Source organism: Gasterosteus aculeatus, chromosome 14 (genome assembly GCF_964276395.1).
Source record: "Gasterosteus aculeatus chromosome 14, fGasAcu3.hap1.1, whole genome shotgun sequence".
Classification (NCBI taxonomy): domain Eukaryota; kingdom Metazoa; phylum Chordata; class Actinopteri; order Perciformes; family Gasterosteidae; genus Gasterosteus; species Gasterosteus aculeatus.
Genome location: NC_135702.1, coordinates 7,333,604 through 7,347,496, shown reverse-complemented (window position 1 = coordinate 7,347,496; position 13,893 = coordinate 7,333,604). Strand labels below are relative to the sequence as shown.

The window sequence follows — 13,893 nt, the reverse complement described above, 5'->3', positions numbered from 1 at the left end:
GATATTTTATTAATTTTTGGTTAACTAAAGCAAAGTTTTCTTTTCCTCCCGCCTGTGTGCCTCTCTGTCCAGCTCATCCTTTAGCAACTGTTTGGCATTTCAACACAACCTCTCTTTTGTTGCACAACTTGAATGTTGAAAACAAATCAAAGTCACAAGAACAATTTCTTGTCACTGAGAAGCAGCTGCTGTAATAACATAAACGGAAAAGTATTTTACCCAGACATTTAATTATATTTGAAGACTATTGTCAAAGTGATTTATTAGAAAGGAGCAAAGGCAGAATGAAAGACACTGAATCCACTTTAAACCAATAAAAAAAGATGCCTTCAGGCCTTCGTGCTACTTCAACTGCGCAGTAGGCCCACTTGATAAGGAGCTGACCTCATATTCCTTTTATCGTTATTTGTCCATATTTTATACATCCATAATGTTTCATATCAATATCAAACAACTTGCAGTATATATTATTGAATAATCAGTTGTATTATGATCACGGCCATAGATTTAATGTAGCTTCTATTTGCGAATAGCCACACGCACACACGCTCACATTCACATGAAAAGGCAGCAGCTGACGCCTGTAGTTTCACGAGTGAATAATAATGTTGCGTTTAAGACCGCGGGGTTTCACGGTAATTAGTCTGCTTCAATGGATTTAGCCATGAGCCTCTAACCCGTGACGGTCATGAGGGTTTGTGGTGCCCCTCTCCTCTCTCCGACATACCAAGGCCAGATCTTTGAGGAGTGAAGGAACACAGAGCTACAAGGACCAAGATACTCTCTGCAATCTAATTATCCAATTTGGTAAGATCATTATTTGTGGGATTTGTTCTTTTTGTCTTATTTTTTTGGCAGAAATACAGGCGTGGCCTACAGTATAATTGGTATGTGTTAAGAGTTACTTTTAATGGACATTGCTGTCAACTGAAGTCCAAATATGATCTCATCGGGCAGGACAAAAGATTATGTTGTGTGGTAAAATAAATGTCCCGGTATCGTTTGGTACACATCAGCCCAGCCATATGTTTTAATGCAATCCAAGTTTAGTCGCGACAATATTAAATATAGCTAATCTTCATTTGCAAAAACACAATAATGTATAAGTTTATGTGTTCACATATTTTTCTTAAGACTTAGCACTAGGAAAGAGAAACAGTGGAGGATAATGCAACAGGACACACAAAGGCTCTGAGCAGCGAGGGCAGTGAATTACTGTGTGATAAAAAAGAAAAGTTAATGAGCAGATTATCCAGAATGTTACCAACAAATGATGGACTTTTTTTTGTAAGTGGTTGAGGCTAAAACATGGTTTAAAGCTTTAAGATGGAGTAGGCTATGAAACACATTTTTTAATATGTAACCATAAATATTATATTTTTCATAATATTATTATTATATAGGTAGCAAATGTATTTCACAGTACAAAGCTGTAGATGCAGCCAAGTGTGCGAATAATGGCATATTTACAGGCAAAGGCATATTTAATGTTCAATACGGCATACTTTGGATTCCTAGTTTTCATCATCATAGGCCATTCTTTATCTGATGTAGAGGAAAAAAATAGATTGATACACAACAGTACACCCCGGTTAAGAAACTGGTCACTACCGTACAACTCGCTCAGTTACTAAAGTGTTTCTTTTGTTAACTTTCAGCTTAATGCCCTGTAACCGTACAGACGGGATGCCTCGTGGAGATTTCAACATTTATTTTGCCAGCAGCAGGCGAGGATATATCAGAGCTGAGGAGTAAGTGGATACATTTCTTTTTGAAATTCACGGCTCAAAGGCTTGATTAAATCACATAGATTATACTGATCTTCCTGAATACATTTATTGTACATAGTTGTATTGCATTAAAATAAAATGTATCAACCACAGGGCAGTGGGCATAGTTCTGCTGGTGGTAATCCTGGCATCTCTCCTAATCCTGGGCTGCTGGTACTTCAAGAAGAGGAGTGGCTACAAAATCATCAGGGTGAGACCATCATACTTTCTTTCATTCAGTATTATCTGCCACATACTTAAAGTGAGGATTCATCTTTGTAAAACCAGGTTAAGGCTGATTCTGTGAAATACTATTCAAGCAATAAAGTGATTTCCTCTCATTTAATATGGATGAGTTGATGTTAAGTATCTGTGTTCAAATCTTCCCATCTGTACATCTGTTCTGTTTGATCAGTTTTCTTTCTATTTACCTCAACATAATCATCATGCATCTTTGTCTCCCAAAGCAGAGCCCTAGATCGGGAACACCGAGTCACACAGAAGGCCAGTACTCAGAGGCGGGACCTTCAGCGGATAACAAGATGGCTGCCACTGACTTCGGCAGCTTCCGACCCACGGTGAGGGACATGAAGCCACCCCATGACTCGCTTTACAGGCCTTCTATTGTCTCTCCATGTCCCCGAGCCCATTATTTTACTAGGTCAGGAAAACAGATGAACAATAACCACTAGCCATTCCCATAACAAGTACTAGTCACTGCATTTAACTGGTACCAAATAATTCTTAGCAAACCTCCAATAAACAATTCAGTATGAGGTAGTCATTAACTTTGTAGTCAGCAATACTATATTCTGTATAGCACACATGAAGCTGATGCAATGGATGGTAGATTAATGAGTCACAGCCCAGGGGAACATATTAAAAGTGTTCCACTACCAAGAGAGGCTTGTGTATCCATGTGTGCTGCAACAGTGGAGGAGAATCAGATCAGCACCATGTGTGTGAGGCATGATGTCCTTTTTACGATGACTAAAATGCACAAAAAAAAAAAAATCATTCGAACCGTGCAACATGCACTGTTGAATCCTTCAAGACAAAGACCAAAATTATTTAAACCCAGACTGGGCCTTAAGTAGCCAGATATGATACTCAATTTCATGTGTGTAAAAGGAATGTTCCGATTCAGCGAAACGATATGGCCTCGTCAGTGTGGAACTCAGTTTTTATTTGGATGTCTTTCTTGCTCTCTACTCTAGGTTGCCAATGCTCCTCCTGCCTACGATAAGATCTCCTCCGGGCCGCTGCCTCCCCCCTATTCGCCCTGAAGGACTTCTGCAGAAGATGGACAGATGCCTGAAGAAACAGAAACACTGAAGAACAAACTGTTCTGTTGTCCGATGATGAATAATCCAATGGTTTCTTATATGTCGTAGCTAAATATACCAATAGATGAAACTTTTCCATCTGTCACTTGGTAAGATTATTCACATGAACAAAACACAATGTATATACACTGGAAGTTGTTTCAGTCAACAAAAACATGATTTCAAAAGTTGTTGTATAAGGAAGCACCTGAAACACAAGTTGGGGACAGTTGCATCGTTTATTCCCATGCATGTCCACATTTTCTTTCAATGAAAATGTACCTAGTAAATATTTTTGAAAAATCTATATGGTAAAAATAAATAAATGCGACGTCAAAACATTTTATGAGAGCTCAAACATGTAGTACAAACACAATTATTACTTATATTTATAAAAAGTAAAATGTAGTTTTAAAACAGTTACTAGTTGAAAAAAAGAACATGGATCTGTATGTAGTTCTACGTCTCAAACAGACAAAGCAGAGCAAGTACTACCAATGAATAGTATCCCAATTCCTACTTCTTACAAGTATTTAATGATATGGAAAAGTATTTTAGAAATTTTGAGCTGAACTTCCTTCTTACCTACCATTGCATTCTAACCATTCGTTTAAACGTTTCATTACTGGCCACAAAAAAAAAAAAATCAAGTCAAGAATCTATCACATTCATCTGAGATTAACTTCAACAGTTGTCACTTGAGAAAAACCATCACAGTATACATTTCCAGTATGTCTGATTGGTTTCTCGATAAGATATAACCACGCTCAAAGGGTGTAACCCACACATCCTAAATGTAAGTTAGTAGTTCTTACTACAAGCAATGGAAATGAGCCCTGGATACAGTAAGCAGCCGAGTGGTCCCAGTCCTCACAGCCTTTGTTACTTGGTACACGTTCTGTCGGCCTGCGAAGGCTGTAAAGAGGAATCATGTTGGTGTAACGCTCCGCTGGGACTGTTGGGGAAAACTATTAGTGCATCCAGCGGTTTGGGGCAGGCCGCTGGATTGACCCGGCACTGAATTGCGTCCGAAACGGCGCCATCAGAGCCAACGAGCAGCTTGGACGCCGCGTCGGAATGCCCGCGTGGGGATGAGGTCTGCAGACAGTGCTTTCCAGGCGCTTGATTGATCATAACGACAGGCGGGTGGGACGCGTCGTTCGTCCTAGGTGACGCGAAGGCAACGCTGCTGCTGCTGCTGCTGCTGGAGGAAGGTGCCGTTTCAGCTGCGTTGAAAGTGCTTCCGATTGGCGGAACAGTAGCAACGGGCAGCGTCTGCATCCTTGACACTGCAGTTACAATCGTTGGGACCGCCACAGTGTGTTTTTGGACAGATGCAGCGTTTTGATGTGTCAAAGTGAGGGGTGGCATGACGGCGCTGGGCAGGGCGATAGCCAACGGGCTGGATAGAGCGGGCGAGGGCGATAGCGGTGCTGATGATCTGGACAAGGGGGGCGCTGCCGCTGGCGAAATGGTGGGTGAACATTTAGCCGGCGCGGCAGAGGTCACTGCCGGGGGGTCGAGGGCGGGTGCGCTGCTCGACAACCTTGGCGGGGACGCAAAGTTACAAGCCTGCGTAGCTGGCAGCCTGGGCAGAGCGGACACTACATTAGTTTTACTGGGAGACCACGTTGAGCACAGGCCCTGCGCTCCGGAAAGTCCGACAGGTGTGACATTTGGAGTGGTTGCTAGCAACGACGGACCTACGGCAGGTGTGCATGCTACAAAAGGAGAACTTATAACCGGCACCCCAGGCATCCTGGCCGGCGATTGGGGTAGAACTGGGGCTTGTGGGGCTACAGTGACGTGACTTGACCCTTGGGGAGGTACTGATGCACCAGCGCTGGTAGCACTGGCGATAGGCACTTGTTGTGGCGCAGGGCTAGAGATGATGAGGACGTGGCTGCCTGGAGCCAGACCCTGTGGCGGGACTACAAAACGCGCATTGTGGAGGACAATCTGCGTGCCAGCAGCCAGAGGCGTAGAGGTGTTGATGACTATTCTCTGCTGGACTGTCCCGGGAGCAGAAGTGGTGACATTGGTGGTTGCAGGGGAGATGGCTGTACGGGTTTTACTGAGAGCTAGTTGGGAGGGTGATAAAGAGGAAGTGACTTCCCCCCTGGTGCCGCTTTGGATATTTGAAGGATGATGGACGAGGGTGGGTGTGGAGCTCTGCGCTGGGCTGCTCTGCACAGTAGTGGTTCCCTGAGCAGGAGAGTTGCTGGACAGTATCCTCGAAGCCGAATTACAAAGTTCCTTGTTGATCACATTTCCTGCTCGCACAGGGACGGAAGCAGCAGACGTGGAAGTGCCTGGTTGGGAGATCGTGGAGAAGGAAGAGATACCTTTGAGCTGACAGCTGGTGATCAAAGAAGAGTTAGAGGCAAGTTGGGAAGAACAGCATGTGATGGTATTTGAACTTGTAAGCGGGACCAGACCGGCGGTGGCGGCTGTATCGGAGGCTGACACAGGCGTGCTTTTGGAAGGAGAACGTGACAAGGCACCTATTGTCTGTCCAATGGTTGTGGTTGTCCCGGACAACTGGATTTGAGTGCCTGGAGACACACAAAAAAAGTTTCTCATTCAATAGCTCAATGTTGATACCAGGGCTGAATTTATGGTTTTAGTATTATCGCTGTCATACAATACAGTATTAAATGCTGTAGCCTTTAAAGACATTTTTGCTCTACATTCATCAAACTACGTCAAGAATCCTACCGGTACAAAAATGATAGCGTCTCACGCTGCAAAATGTACAAACACATGAAACGGCAGAGGAGATGAGTATACCTTACATCAAGGAAACCCACCTGAGGACAGCGTGATGTTCTTGAACTTGGACAATGCTTCTGCGCTGACGACAGGTTGGTCCGGGCTGAATCCCATCTTCAGAGTCTGACTGGATAATGAACTGGCAAGCAGCTGTCCACTGACCGCTGTCGCCTGTTTTGGAGTGCTTCCCACGGAGGTGGTGGATGCCGTTGCCGGTGGCTGGCTAAAAAACATAACTCTTGAACTAGGAAGGGATTTTGTGTAAGACGGTGGTCTCTTTGATGAGGCTACATTTGAAGCGGACGAAGAAGTGGGAGTAACAAGGATGAATTTAGTGACCTGGGATCTCTCCTCTGTACCGGTCTTGCCGATGCACTCTGCCAGTTTGGGAACACCCAAACTGCTCAGTGATGGGGCGACAGTGTTATTACCTAAAGGAGCTTGAAAACGAGAACAAGCGGTGTGCGCAAGCTGGCCGATATTTGTCGCATCTGTCGAAACGACAGAGGTGGTGGAGACTCGACTGTGTGTGGCCACAGTAGTGTCTGCAGCCCGGCTTCCTGGGCCTCTAACAGGCACGCTGCCAGAGACTGCAGCAAGCATTGGATTTGAGAGACTGGAAGGGGACTTTAACAGTGAAGGGAGCGGAGGCTGGGCCACAGAGATACCCGTCACTGCTGGGAAGTTGTAGGCGGAGGTCGGAGAGGAAGCAGAAGGAGAGACAGTCTGTGATGTCTTGGAGACGAGGAAGGCTTTCAGCTGAGGCGAGATGGTGATGACCGGACTGGCGGGCGAAGAACCAAGGGCATTCTGGTCTGAGGACGTCTGGACTTTGACGATGGCCGTGTTGCCTCCTCTGGTTGTTACCAGGATGGACTGCGAGTCACGGATACACACGGTCTTAAGCTCCTGCTTGGGGGCTGGAGATTTAACAGGCTCAGCGGGAACCGCACTGGGCGGGGGTTTGGCCGGGACTCCCTGTGGTGTGCTAGCTTGGGGACTGCAGGCTTGTGGCCCCTTCAGGGCCCCGTGTTGCAGGCGAGGGGAAACAGACGGAGAGGTTGTCCTCACTGTCCTGGCGTCTTTTAGGGGGGCCACTTGCTGAACAGGGATTCTGTTTTCGGAAATAGTGAAGCCAGGCACATTGGTGGACATACAGAAGGGGCTGGCCACTTTGGAAGCTGGGAACGGGGGGACCTTAGACTGTGGATGTAGAGGAGGCCCATTTTCTTCAGGTTTGTGGACGAGAAGGTTGGAAGGCAGAATCACCAATTGCTGCATAACCTTCTCCCCGGTGTTCTGGTCCACGACGGGATGAACAGAAAACCTGACGGGGCTGCTGCTGCTGCTGTTTTTCCGAAGGAGACCAAGCCCCTCGGGTACTTTGTACACCATTTGGACGGGGTTATTTGTTACAGTTTTCGTAGTTTTTGTTTGAGGTGATTTAGGAGGGGCTGCTGTCCCTGTAGCCACCCCTGGCTGTCTCGGGACTTCCGTTTGTTGTCGTTGTCCTAGTGCCTGTGTTTGTTGGGAGTTCTGCTCGGGACTTGACGAAGAGTTTTGTGCTTTTGAAAGTTTCGGAGCATTCACTGTAGAGGTAGGCGGGGAGACCGAAGACCCTTTGCTCCGTCTATCTATGATGTTGATCCCTGTATAATCAGCAGGTCGTTTCATTAAGGTCACTTTATTCCCCACGCTCTTAGCTAGCAGGGTGGGGATGGGCGTGTAGCCCTTAGGTAGTCCAGTGGTGGGGTGGAGGATGGGGCTCCTGGGTGACAGGGGAGCCTGGGCGGTCACTTTGGCTGCCCACGCCAAGTCCAAATCCCTTGATTGATTTGATGGTCTCACTTCGTCAGGGTTCGACGTAATGTTACTGCTGCCGGTGGGACTTGTTTGCAGCAGACCGACGTGTTTCTCAAAGTTAACCAGAGGTGGTTTTATGTGGGTTTGAGCCTTATAGTTCACTGTTCTCTCTCCAGCAGACTCTCCAGCCACAAAATCTGTGGTGTTTCCTGGGAACACGACAGATAGAGAAGTCCGTTAGGGATGCGTGTCAACACACACTGTGACATTTGTTTCAACTCCCCTAAAACATGTTTTTATCACTGCAATACAGCAAGCACCATTCCAATAGTGGATTTAGATTAAATGACTTTACCTCCACTCCAAAGACCTCTGGGAACCATGTGTTCCAGGTCCTCCTCCGCTGATTGCCCATAGCGGTCCGGGAATGAATACACCTCTTCTCCCAAACCCCTCTCTTCATCCTCTACGTCAGAGGAAGACGATGATGAAATACTCTCTTCACGCACAAAGTTATTGTATTCCGGATGCTTCTTGAAATCATCACACTCCTTCTTCAAACGAAGCCTGGTGTAGAAGCAAGAGAAGAGAAGAGGGTTGGTCTCCAGTCCAGCCACGATTTTATGACGCAAAGAGTTAATTAATCAAATATACAGTCAGTCGTGTGCATTGTGCTAGTCAGCTGAGCTCAAACTGCATTAGAATAAGAGTTTTTATCAGGACACTGTCCTGATAATAGCATGCAGGGTGAAATTTGATTTTTAAATGAAAAACAGATGATGTTTTTTTCCAACTATTGTTCCAATGTCTAAATGAGCTGCACCTGTTCCTCTGGCAGGCCTTAACGAGTTTGGGTTCCCAGGGTGAAAGCTCATTCAGTAGTCTGATCAGAGTGCTGTGGAGGTCTTTCACTGCTTCCTTCCTATAATACCACCGACCCTGTCAATTCAAACATGCAAAGGAAACCGGAGTCAAGTCACCAACATGTGTGACGTTGTATTTTCCACCAACTAAAAAGAAGGCCCTGGGTTATGCGAGTAAATCCTCGAAGGGGAAACTATGGTTGCCACCTACCAATCTCTTTTTGATGCTCTCCAGGTCATTGAGCTCATCTTCTGTCTTGTTGATCAGCTTCCGTAAGTCCTCAAGACTGGTGCATACCAACTGAAAAGGAAAAGCAAGACACAGCGAGCCATTTTATTCAAGAGAGAGAGAAAAAGAGGTGCGGCTTGTTGTAAAGTGAAAGGTATTTGCGAATGCATGGTAATGATTAATGATACAGATTTAAAAGAAAATATGCTGCCAACAAAAAGTCTGGACATGTAAGCGCGAGTGTGACTACCTTAAATGACGGCTCAACTGAAGTTCCATCATCTTTAATTTCCTTTGAAGATTCAAGCTTTCTTCCTGTCAACCAGATATAATCATTGAACCGACGTGTTATTATTGAAAAACATATTAAAGCAAATTATAAAAATAACCCATGTGGCATTGTGGCTCCAAGTTCCAAGAAACATTGGTCAACATTGAGCTTTTCCGCACCTGTTTTATGTTTTTTCTTATCTTTTCTCTTGAATGTTCCTGTAACTCTCCGCACTGCAGACTTGGTAGTCTCAGCCGAGGGCGACCTCAGCCCTTCAACGTGCTGGAGCGGATTGCCCTTTCCTCTCCCCCTCTCGCGCTTTTTCTTCCGCTTCTTTGGGGGGGGGCAGATTTTGTCATTCAGACCCTCTTCACTCGAGTTCTGAGAACTCTCAGAAGACAACCGTGTTGCTTGCCCCGATGTGCCACAGCAGCTTTCATGCTCAACATTTTTGCTTTTACAACAATCCAAACCGGGAGACGTTTGATTTGGTTGACTGGGACTTCCTCCCTCCATTTGGACTGGTTTGTTTGGAGAGGCGAGATTCACTAAGCGAGCAGGTGATCTGCCCGTGTAGCTGTGCTCTCCAACACTCAGACAGGGCTCCTGTGTCTCCGCTTTAATGGTGCGCATTGAGCTCGGCGAGAAGCCCTTATCCCGCTTTAAAGGGAGTCGCTTGGATTGATGCTCCAACTCTACAGTCTCTTCTTTCAAATTCAGTTCCCCGTCACTTCCTCCGACAGCACTAGTGTATGAAAAGGAGTTAGTGTGTATTTTTTCACACAAGTCTCCATCAGAGGACCCGGATTCAGACTCCTCCTCCTTCTTAAGTGACCATGATTCCTCAACTTCCATTTTTTCCCCTTTGACACCCCCAAGTGTCTCTGCTCTCCCCGTCCCAAAACCATCAGTCTCTCCTGTGTCCATTGAGACTTCACAACACCCTCTGGCCCTCATGACCCCCTCTTCCTTCGTTCCATCAGACTCGTCGCCCTCGGTCCCTGGCTCTATATCAACTCTTTTCACCCACACAGAGGGGAAAGGGAAAACCGGGGGTGAGCCGGGGCTCTGGCAGTAGATTCTCAGGTCTGCCCCACAAAAATGCGGGAAGTGTATGTAGCAATTCTCCATGCCGTCATAGCCTAAAATGGACTCCCTACATTCATGGATGGGTTGGGCCAGGAGGGCATCCTGCACATATTTCTGCGTCTGATACACATGATCGCACAGCCCCTTCAGAAGCCATACGCGCTGGTAGAAGGGCAGCAAGTGAAAGGGTTTCTCCTCCAGGGGACTCGCCTCCCCGAGAATACGGAAAAACTGGTGGCAGAGTCCCAGCTGCTCGGCCCGACCCGGCTGATCATGCGAGGCACCAACAGCTCGATACCACCCCATGACTCGCTGCCTGAGTTCTGATTCCCAGCGGCGATAAAGCAGCACAGGCCGGCGGTGCAGAGTGGCCCTCCGCTGGGACGGGGACAGCAGGGAAGACATGATTTTGGACAGGAGGAGGCTGCAGCGGGGCATCAGCAAACAACGCTCAAGATCAAAAAATACAATCTCTGGGAGGTTAAGCGCAGTCTGGGCAAGACAAAGGAAGTGCCCTATAGCGGGGAGTTCCCAAAGTGTGTCCACGGTGTGAGGGGCGGCCTGTGACAGCAAAGTCTGTTCCCACTCTTCCACCTCTTTGGCTGACATTTCCTCTGCTTCTTTCTTCTCAAGCTCACGTTGCCTGAAAAGACAGAAAGCATGTATTCTCGGCCAGGTTTATGACAGGAAATTTGAAATCACTCTCAAATATTCACGCACCTCTTCTCCTCTTTTGCCCTCTGCTGTTCTTCCAGCCGTAAGGCCTGAACCATGATGGACTCATGCCCACCGACAGTGATGGTAGTCAGGCTACGAGGGGCCAGCCTCCTCCTCGTTGACGTCCCCCCCGAACCCCGTTCCTCCTCTGCACCAAAACGTCCTTTGGAGGTCACTGTCAAAGTTGTCTTCTCTCGCAGCGTCCTGGTTCAACAGACACAGACAAAAACATTGAACTGGTTTTAACTTCGCCTGACATGATTGTTGGAAGTAATGCATTTGGAATTAGCTTGTGGCCACTGTCGTATGCTACTCAACAAATGTCCTTTCTTGCATTAACAAAAAACAGGCGCATTATATTGCCATTTAGAAATACTAGACGGCAATAGGGTAATTATATTTTACTGTGTATATCCAGCCATCCATTGTCAAACTGCTTATCCTGCACACAGGGTCGCGGGAGGGCTGGAGTCTATCCCAGCCAACGTCGGGCGAGATACTGTGTATGTGTAATATATATTTAAAAAATGTAAATCTACAAAATTGCAGACATGAAAATGAAAACACATTTTTGGCCCTCAATTATTGTGGCCGTATGATGGGTTTGAACACTTGTCAGCTAATCAATCTATTTCAACAGTTTAATATATTACATCATGCACATAGTTTACCTGGAGAGCAAAGTAAGCTTCTGCTCCAGCATGATTTCCAGCTTTTGAGCCTGTTTGGAGATCCAGTGGTCCACTCCATGGTAGCGATAACTGTTCTCCAACATCAGCCTGAAGTCTGCAACAAACTCTGTTATGGTGTCATACTCCTGGTTCATAAACTTCTCCTCCATCCTTCGCAAGCACATCGACTGCCTGAGTTGTGCCTGACCCAAACCACGTACCCCTCCAATACCATGCTGGGCCTCCTGGTGGCAGACAGGATGGAGGAAGGGGCTGGTGATCCCTTTGTGCTTGTCCGAGAGAAAGCCTGTGAATATCCTATAAGCTTGTTGGACCTCATAGTTCATATCGTCCTCAAAACTATTGCTGTTGGTGGAAATACACACCTCGGGCAGAGAGAGGTCACTGTTTGAAAACTCAGACATGCCTTCGTTGCTAAGTGCAAGCCTGTCGCCCTCAGCGGTGACATTTCCACTGTTGCCAGGGCAATATAATGCTACCATAGTCTCAACTTCACAAGTGCCATTAGTGAGCCCATCATCGGTCACGATACAGTCGGTGTCCTCAGTGCCGCTGTTTACCCATTTGGATTGGGAAGACATCACGTTGGAGCCGGACCGCTCGGGTGGAAAGTCGTGGTCGGTCACGATCAGATCTTGGTTGTGGAAAGGAGGTTGGTTACGTGCTGTGGCGATTTGGTCGGTCACATCCAACTGATCCATGGTGCAGGCACCTGAAGTGGATAACAGGGGTTACATCTATGACGAACCGCGATGTTGCAAAGATTAATTCGACAAAGAAAAACAAAAGTACAATCAGTTCAACAGCATTTCTATTGCGAGGTCCAAAATACATGACGTCATGGAAAGCGAAGGTTCATTCTAGTATTGGTTAAGATTGCTAGGGCAAGTTTGCTGACATTACAGTTCCTGTCATGGCAGGTGCTCCAGGTGATAATCTGAACACTGTTATGTTTATAACAATGCAATTGGGTCCGGTTACAAGAAGTTAAATTATCTTTCTCTACTCGCCTAACCTTCGCAAACTTTTAATTATTCCTGTGATCAATGTGTAGCTAGCTTGAAAGCTATTAGCCAGCCAGCTAACGCCAGTTAAAACAACAATAAGTAAACAAACTGTATTCTGCTGGCTGATAGAGGTCGGCAGTTTGCCCCTCTGTCTCCTATCACGTAAACGAAGACCAGCACTAACAAGAGGCAGAACACCGGGCTACTTAAACCACCTACCCCGACGTTTCTGTGCCTCTCCAGACCTCTCTCGCCTTTAGCGAGTTTAGCAGCAACGGCGGCTTGCTAGCTGAGTTAGCTTGCTATTGTCTCCAATCTGGGGCCTGCAATTGCTGCGTTCGCGGTCCATAGTGAAAAAATTCCAGCAAATAAATGTCTAGCAGACAAAAAGTTCTGCAGTCCTCTCATGTCGTCGGCGCACGGAGTTTCGTCAGTGACAGCAAAGTAGCTAGAGGGGCATTAGCCGGAGTAACACTAGCTGATTGTCCGACAATGCATAGCAGTTCATTATCATCACTGACGTTAGCCCATCCAGCTAAACAGCCGCGGTTTCAAGCTGACAGTCACTTTATAACAAGTAACGTAAAACAAAACAGGTGCACTTTGAGTGCGAGTTTCCGCCGTGTGTCCGATATCTTCTGAACTCCTGTAGGCTTTGGGGGTGAAAAAGAAGAACCTGGTAAACGACTTCTACTGCCTGGCTGGCTTCAAGACCGCGCACTTCACTTCCACCCTGCGTGGAAGCAATGCAAATGTGCGCAGCTTGACGTAGCGAGGGGGTTTGCGTGTCACACTAAATTGTTATTTAGTTTCCCCCTTTCTATTGATGGGCACATACTCACTGTTACCCGTACACTGTAATTCTTACCATTGTCGGGATTGTGTCACCCCTCATTATCACCGACAAAGAGCCTCCCGACACGGCCCTAATTCGAAAACAATCACTCATTATCGACAAACCCACTGTGCACAAGGAGTTAGCGGCATGCGATTGTAAACTGTTATTCATAACTTGAGCTAAACGATATGTTTAAATTCGCTGCAGAAGACAGTCTCCTCCAAGCACAGCGTAAAATGCATGACTCCGATCTAACCGCTAGATGTCGGTAGTCATCTTTGCACGCCGTACGACGATGGTGTTGCTGTGTTTTTTGCTGCCCCTTGTCTTGCCTTTCAGGTAGCTCTTGGCTACAGGTTTTCTTTTTTCATCTCCCTCTAAAAAAAGGTCCATCATCACATGGGTATTTATACAATGGTTCTTTCTGGACTAGATTGTTTGTAAATCGAATCGCTGGAGGCTGAATGTGTACACCGCTTGAACACGTTGACTGCCCGACAGACAACGACCGGGGCAAG

The 13,893-nt window shown here is 46.6% G+C and overlaps 2 protein-coding genes across 8 annotated transcripts; one reads left to right on the top strand and one right to left on the bottom strand.

The window, feature by feature from the left end:
- Positions 1 to 623: 623 nt before the first annotated feature.
- Positions 624 to 3,189, top strand: mlana (melan-A). Of its 2 annotated transcripts, none has more exons than XM_040197868.2 (5): positions 624 to 807; positions 1,659 to 1,751; positions 1,884 to 1,980; positions 2,240 to 2,347; positions 2,987 to 3,189. In XM_040197868.2, exons 2-5 carry the CDS (start codon positions 1,663 to 1,665, stop codon positions 3,053 to 3,055), a joined length of 363 nt encoding a protein of 120 aa, XP_040053802.1. In that variant the 5' UTR covers positions 624 to 807; positions 1,659 to 1,662; the 3' UTR covers positions 3,056 to 3,189. The 2 variants fall into 2 exon arrangements, with proteins under 2 accessions (XP_040053802.1, XP_040053801.1); XM_040197867.2 differs by having other exon boundaries at positions 2,237 to 2,347.
- Positions 3,190 to 3,314: 125 nt separating this feature from the next.
- brd10 (bromodomain containing 10) lies at positions 3,315 to 13,841 on the bottom strand. 6 transcript variants are annotated; one of them, XM_078087800.1, is made up of 11 exons: positions 13,406 to 13,841; positions 11,510 to 12,242; positions 10,842 to 11,042; positions 9,212 to 10,764; positions 9,012 to 9,076; positions 8,744 to 8,833; positions 8,493 to 8,608; positions 8,025 to 8,236; positions 5,905 to 7,878; positions 5,533 to 5,649; positions 3,315 to 5,406 (listed from the first exon to the last, which is right to left on the bottom strand). In XM_078087800.1, exons 2-11 carry the CDS (start codon positions 12,229 to 12,231, stop codon positions 3,977 to 3,979), a joined length of 6,480 nt encoding a protein of 2,159 aa, XP_077943926.1. In that variant the 5' UTR covers positions 12,232 to 12,242; positions 13,406 to 13,841; the 3' UTR covers positions 3,315 to 3,976. The 6 variants fall into 6 exon arrangements, with proteins under 6 accessions (XP_077943926.1, XP_040053795.2, XP_077943928.1 ...); XM_040197861.2 differs by having other exon boundaries at positions 12,757 to 13,780; XM_078087802.1 differs by having other exon boundaries at positions 3,315 to 5,649; positions 11,510 to 11,617; positions 11,731 to 12,242; positions 13,406 to 13,630.
- Between the last annotated feature and the right edge of the window lie 52 nt (positions 13,842 to 13,893).

Coding starts and splice junctions, on each gene's coding strand:
- mlana (XM_040197867.2), top strand. CDS start 1,663: ATGCCCTGTAACCGTACAGACGGGATGCCTCGTGGAGATTTCAACATT. Junction 1,752..1,883: donor GGATATATCAGAGCTGAGGA/GTAAGTGGATAC, acceptor TATCAACCACAG/GGCAGTGGGCATAGTTCTGC. Junction 1,981..2,236: donor GTGGCTACAAAATCATCAGG/GTGAGACCATCA, acceptor TGTCTCCCAAAG/CAGAGCCCTAGATCGGGAAC.
- brd10 (XM_040197860.2), bottom strand. CDS start 12,231: ATGGATCAGTTGGATGTGACCGACCAAATCGCCACAGCACGTAACCAA. Junction 8,237..8,492: donor AAGGCCTGCCAGAGGAACAG/GTGCAGCTCATT, acceptor CTTCTACACCAG/GCTTCGTTTGAAGAAGGAGT. Junction 7,879..8,024: donor CAGAGGTCTTTGGAGTGGAG/GTAAAGTCATTT, acceptor TCGTGTTCCCAG/GAAACACCACAGATTTTGTG.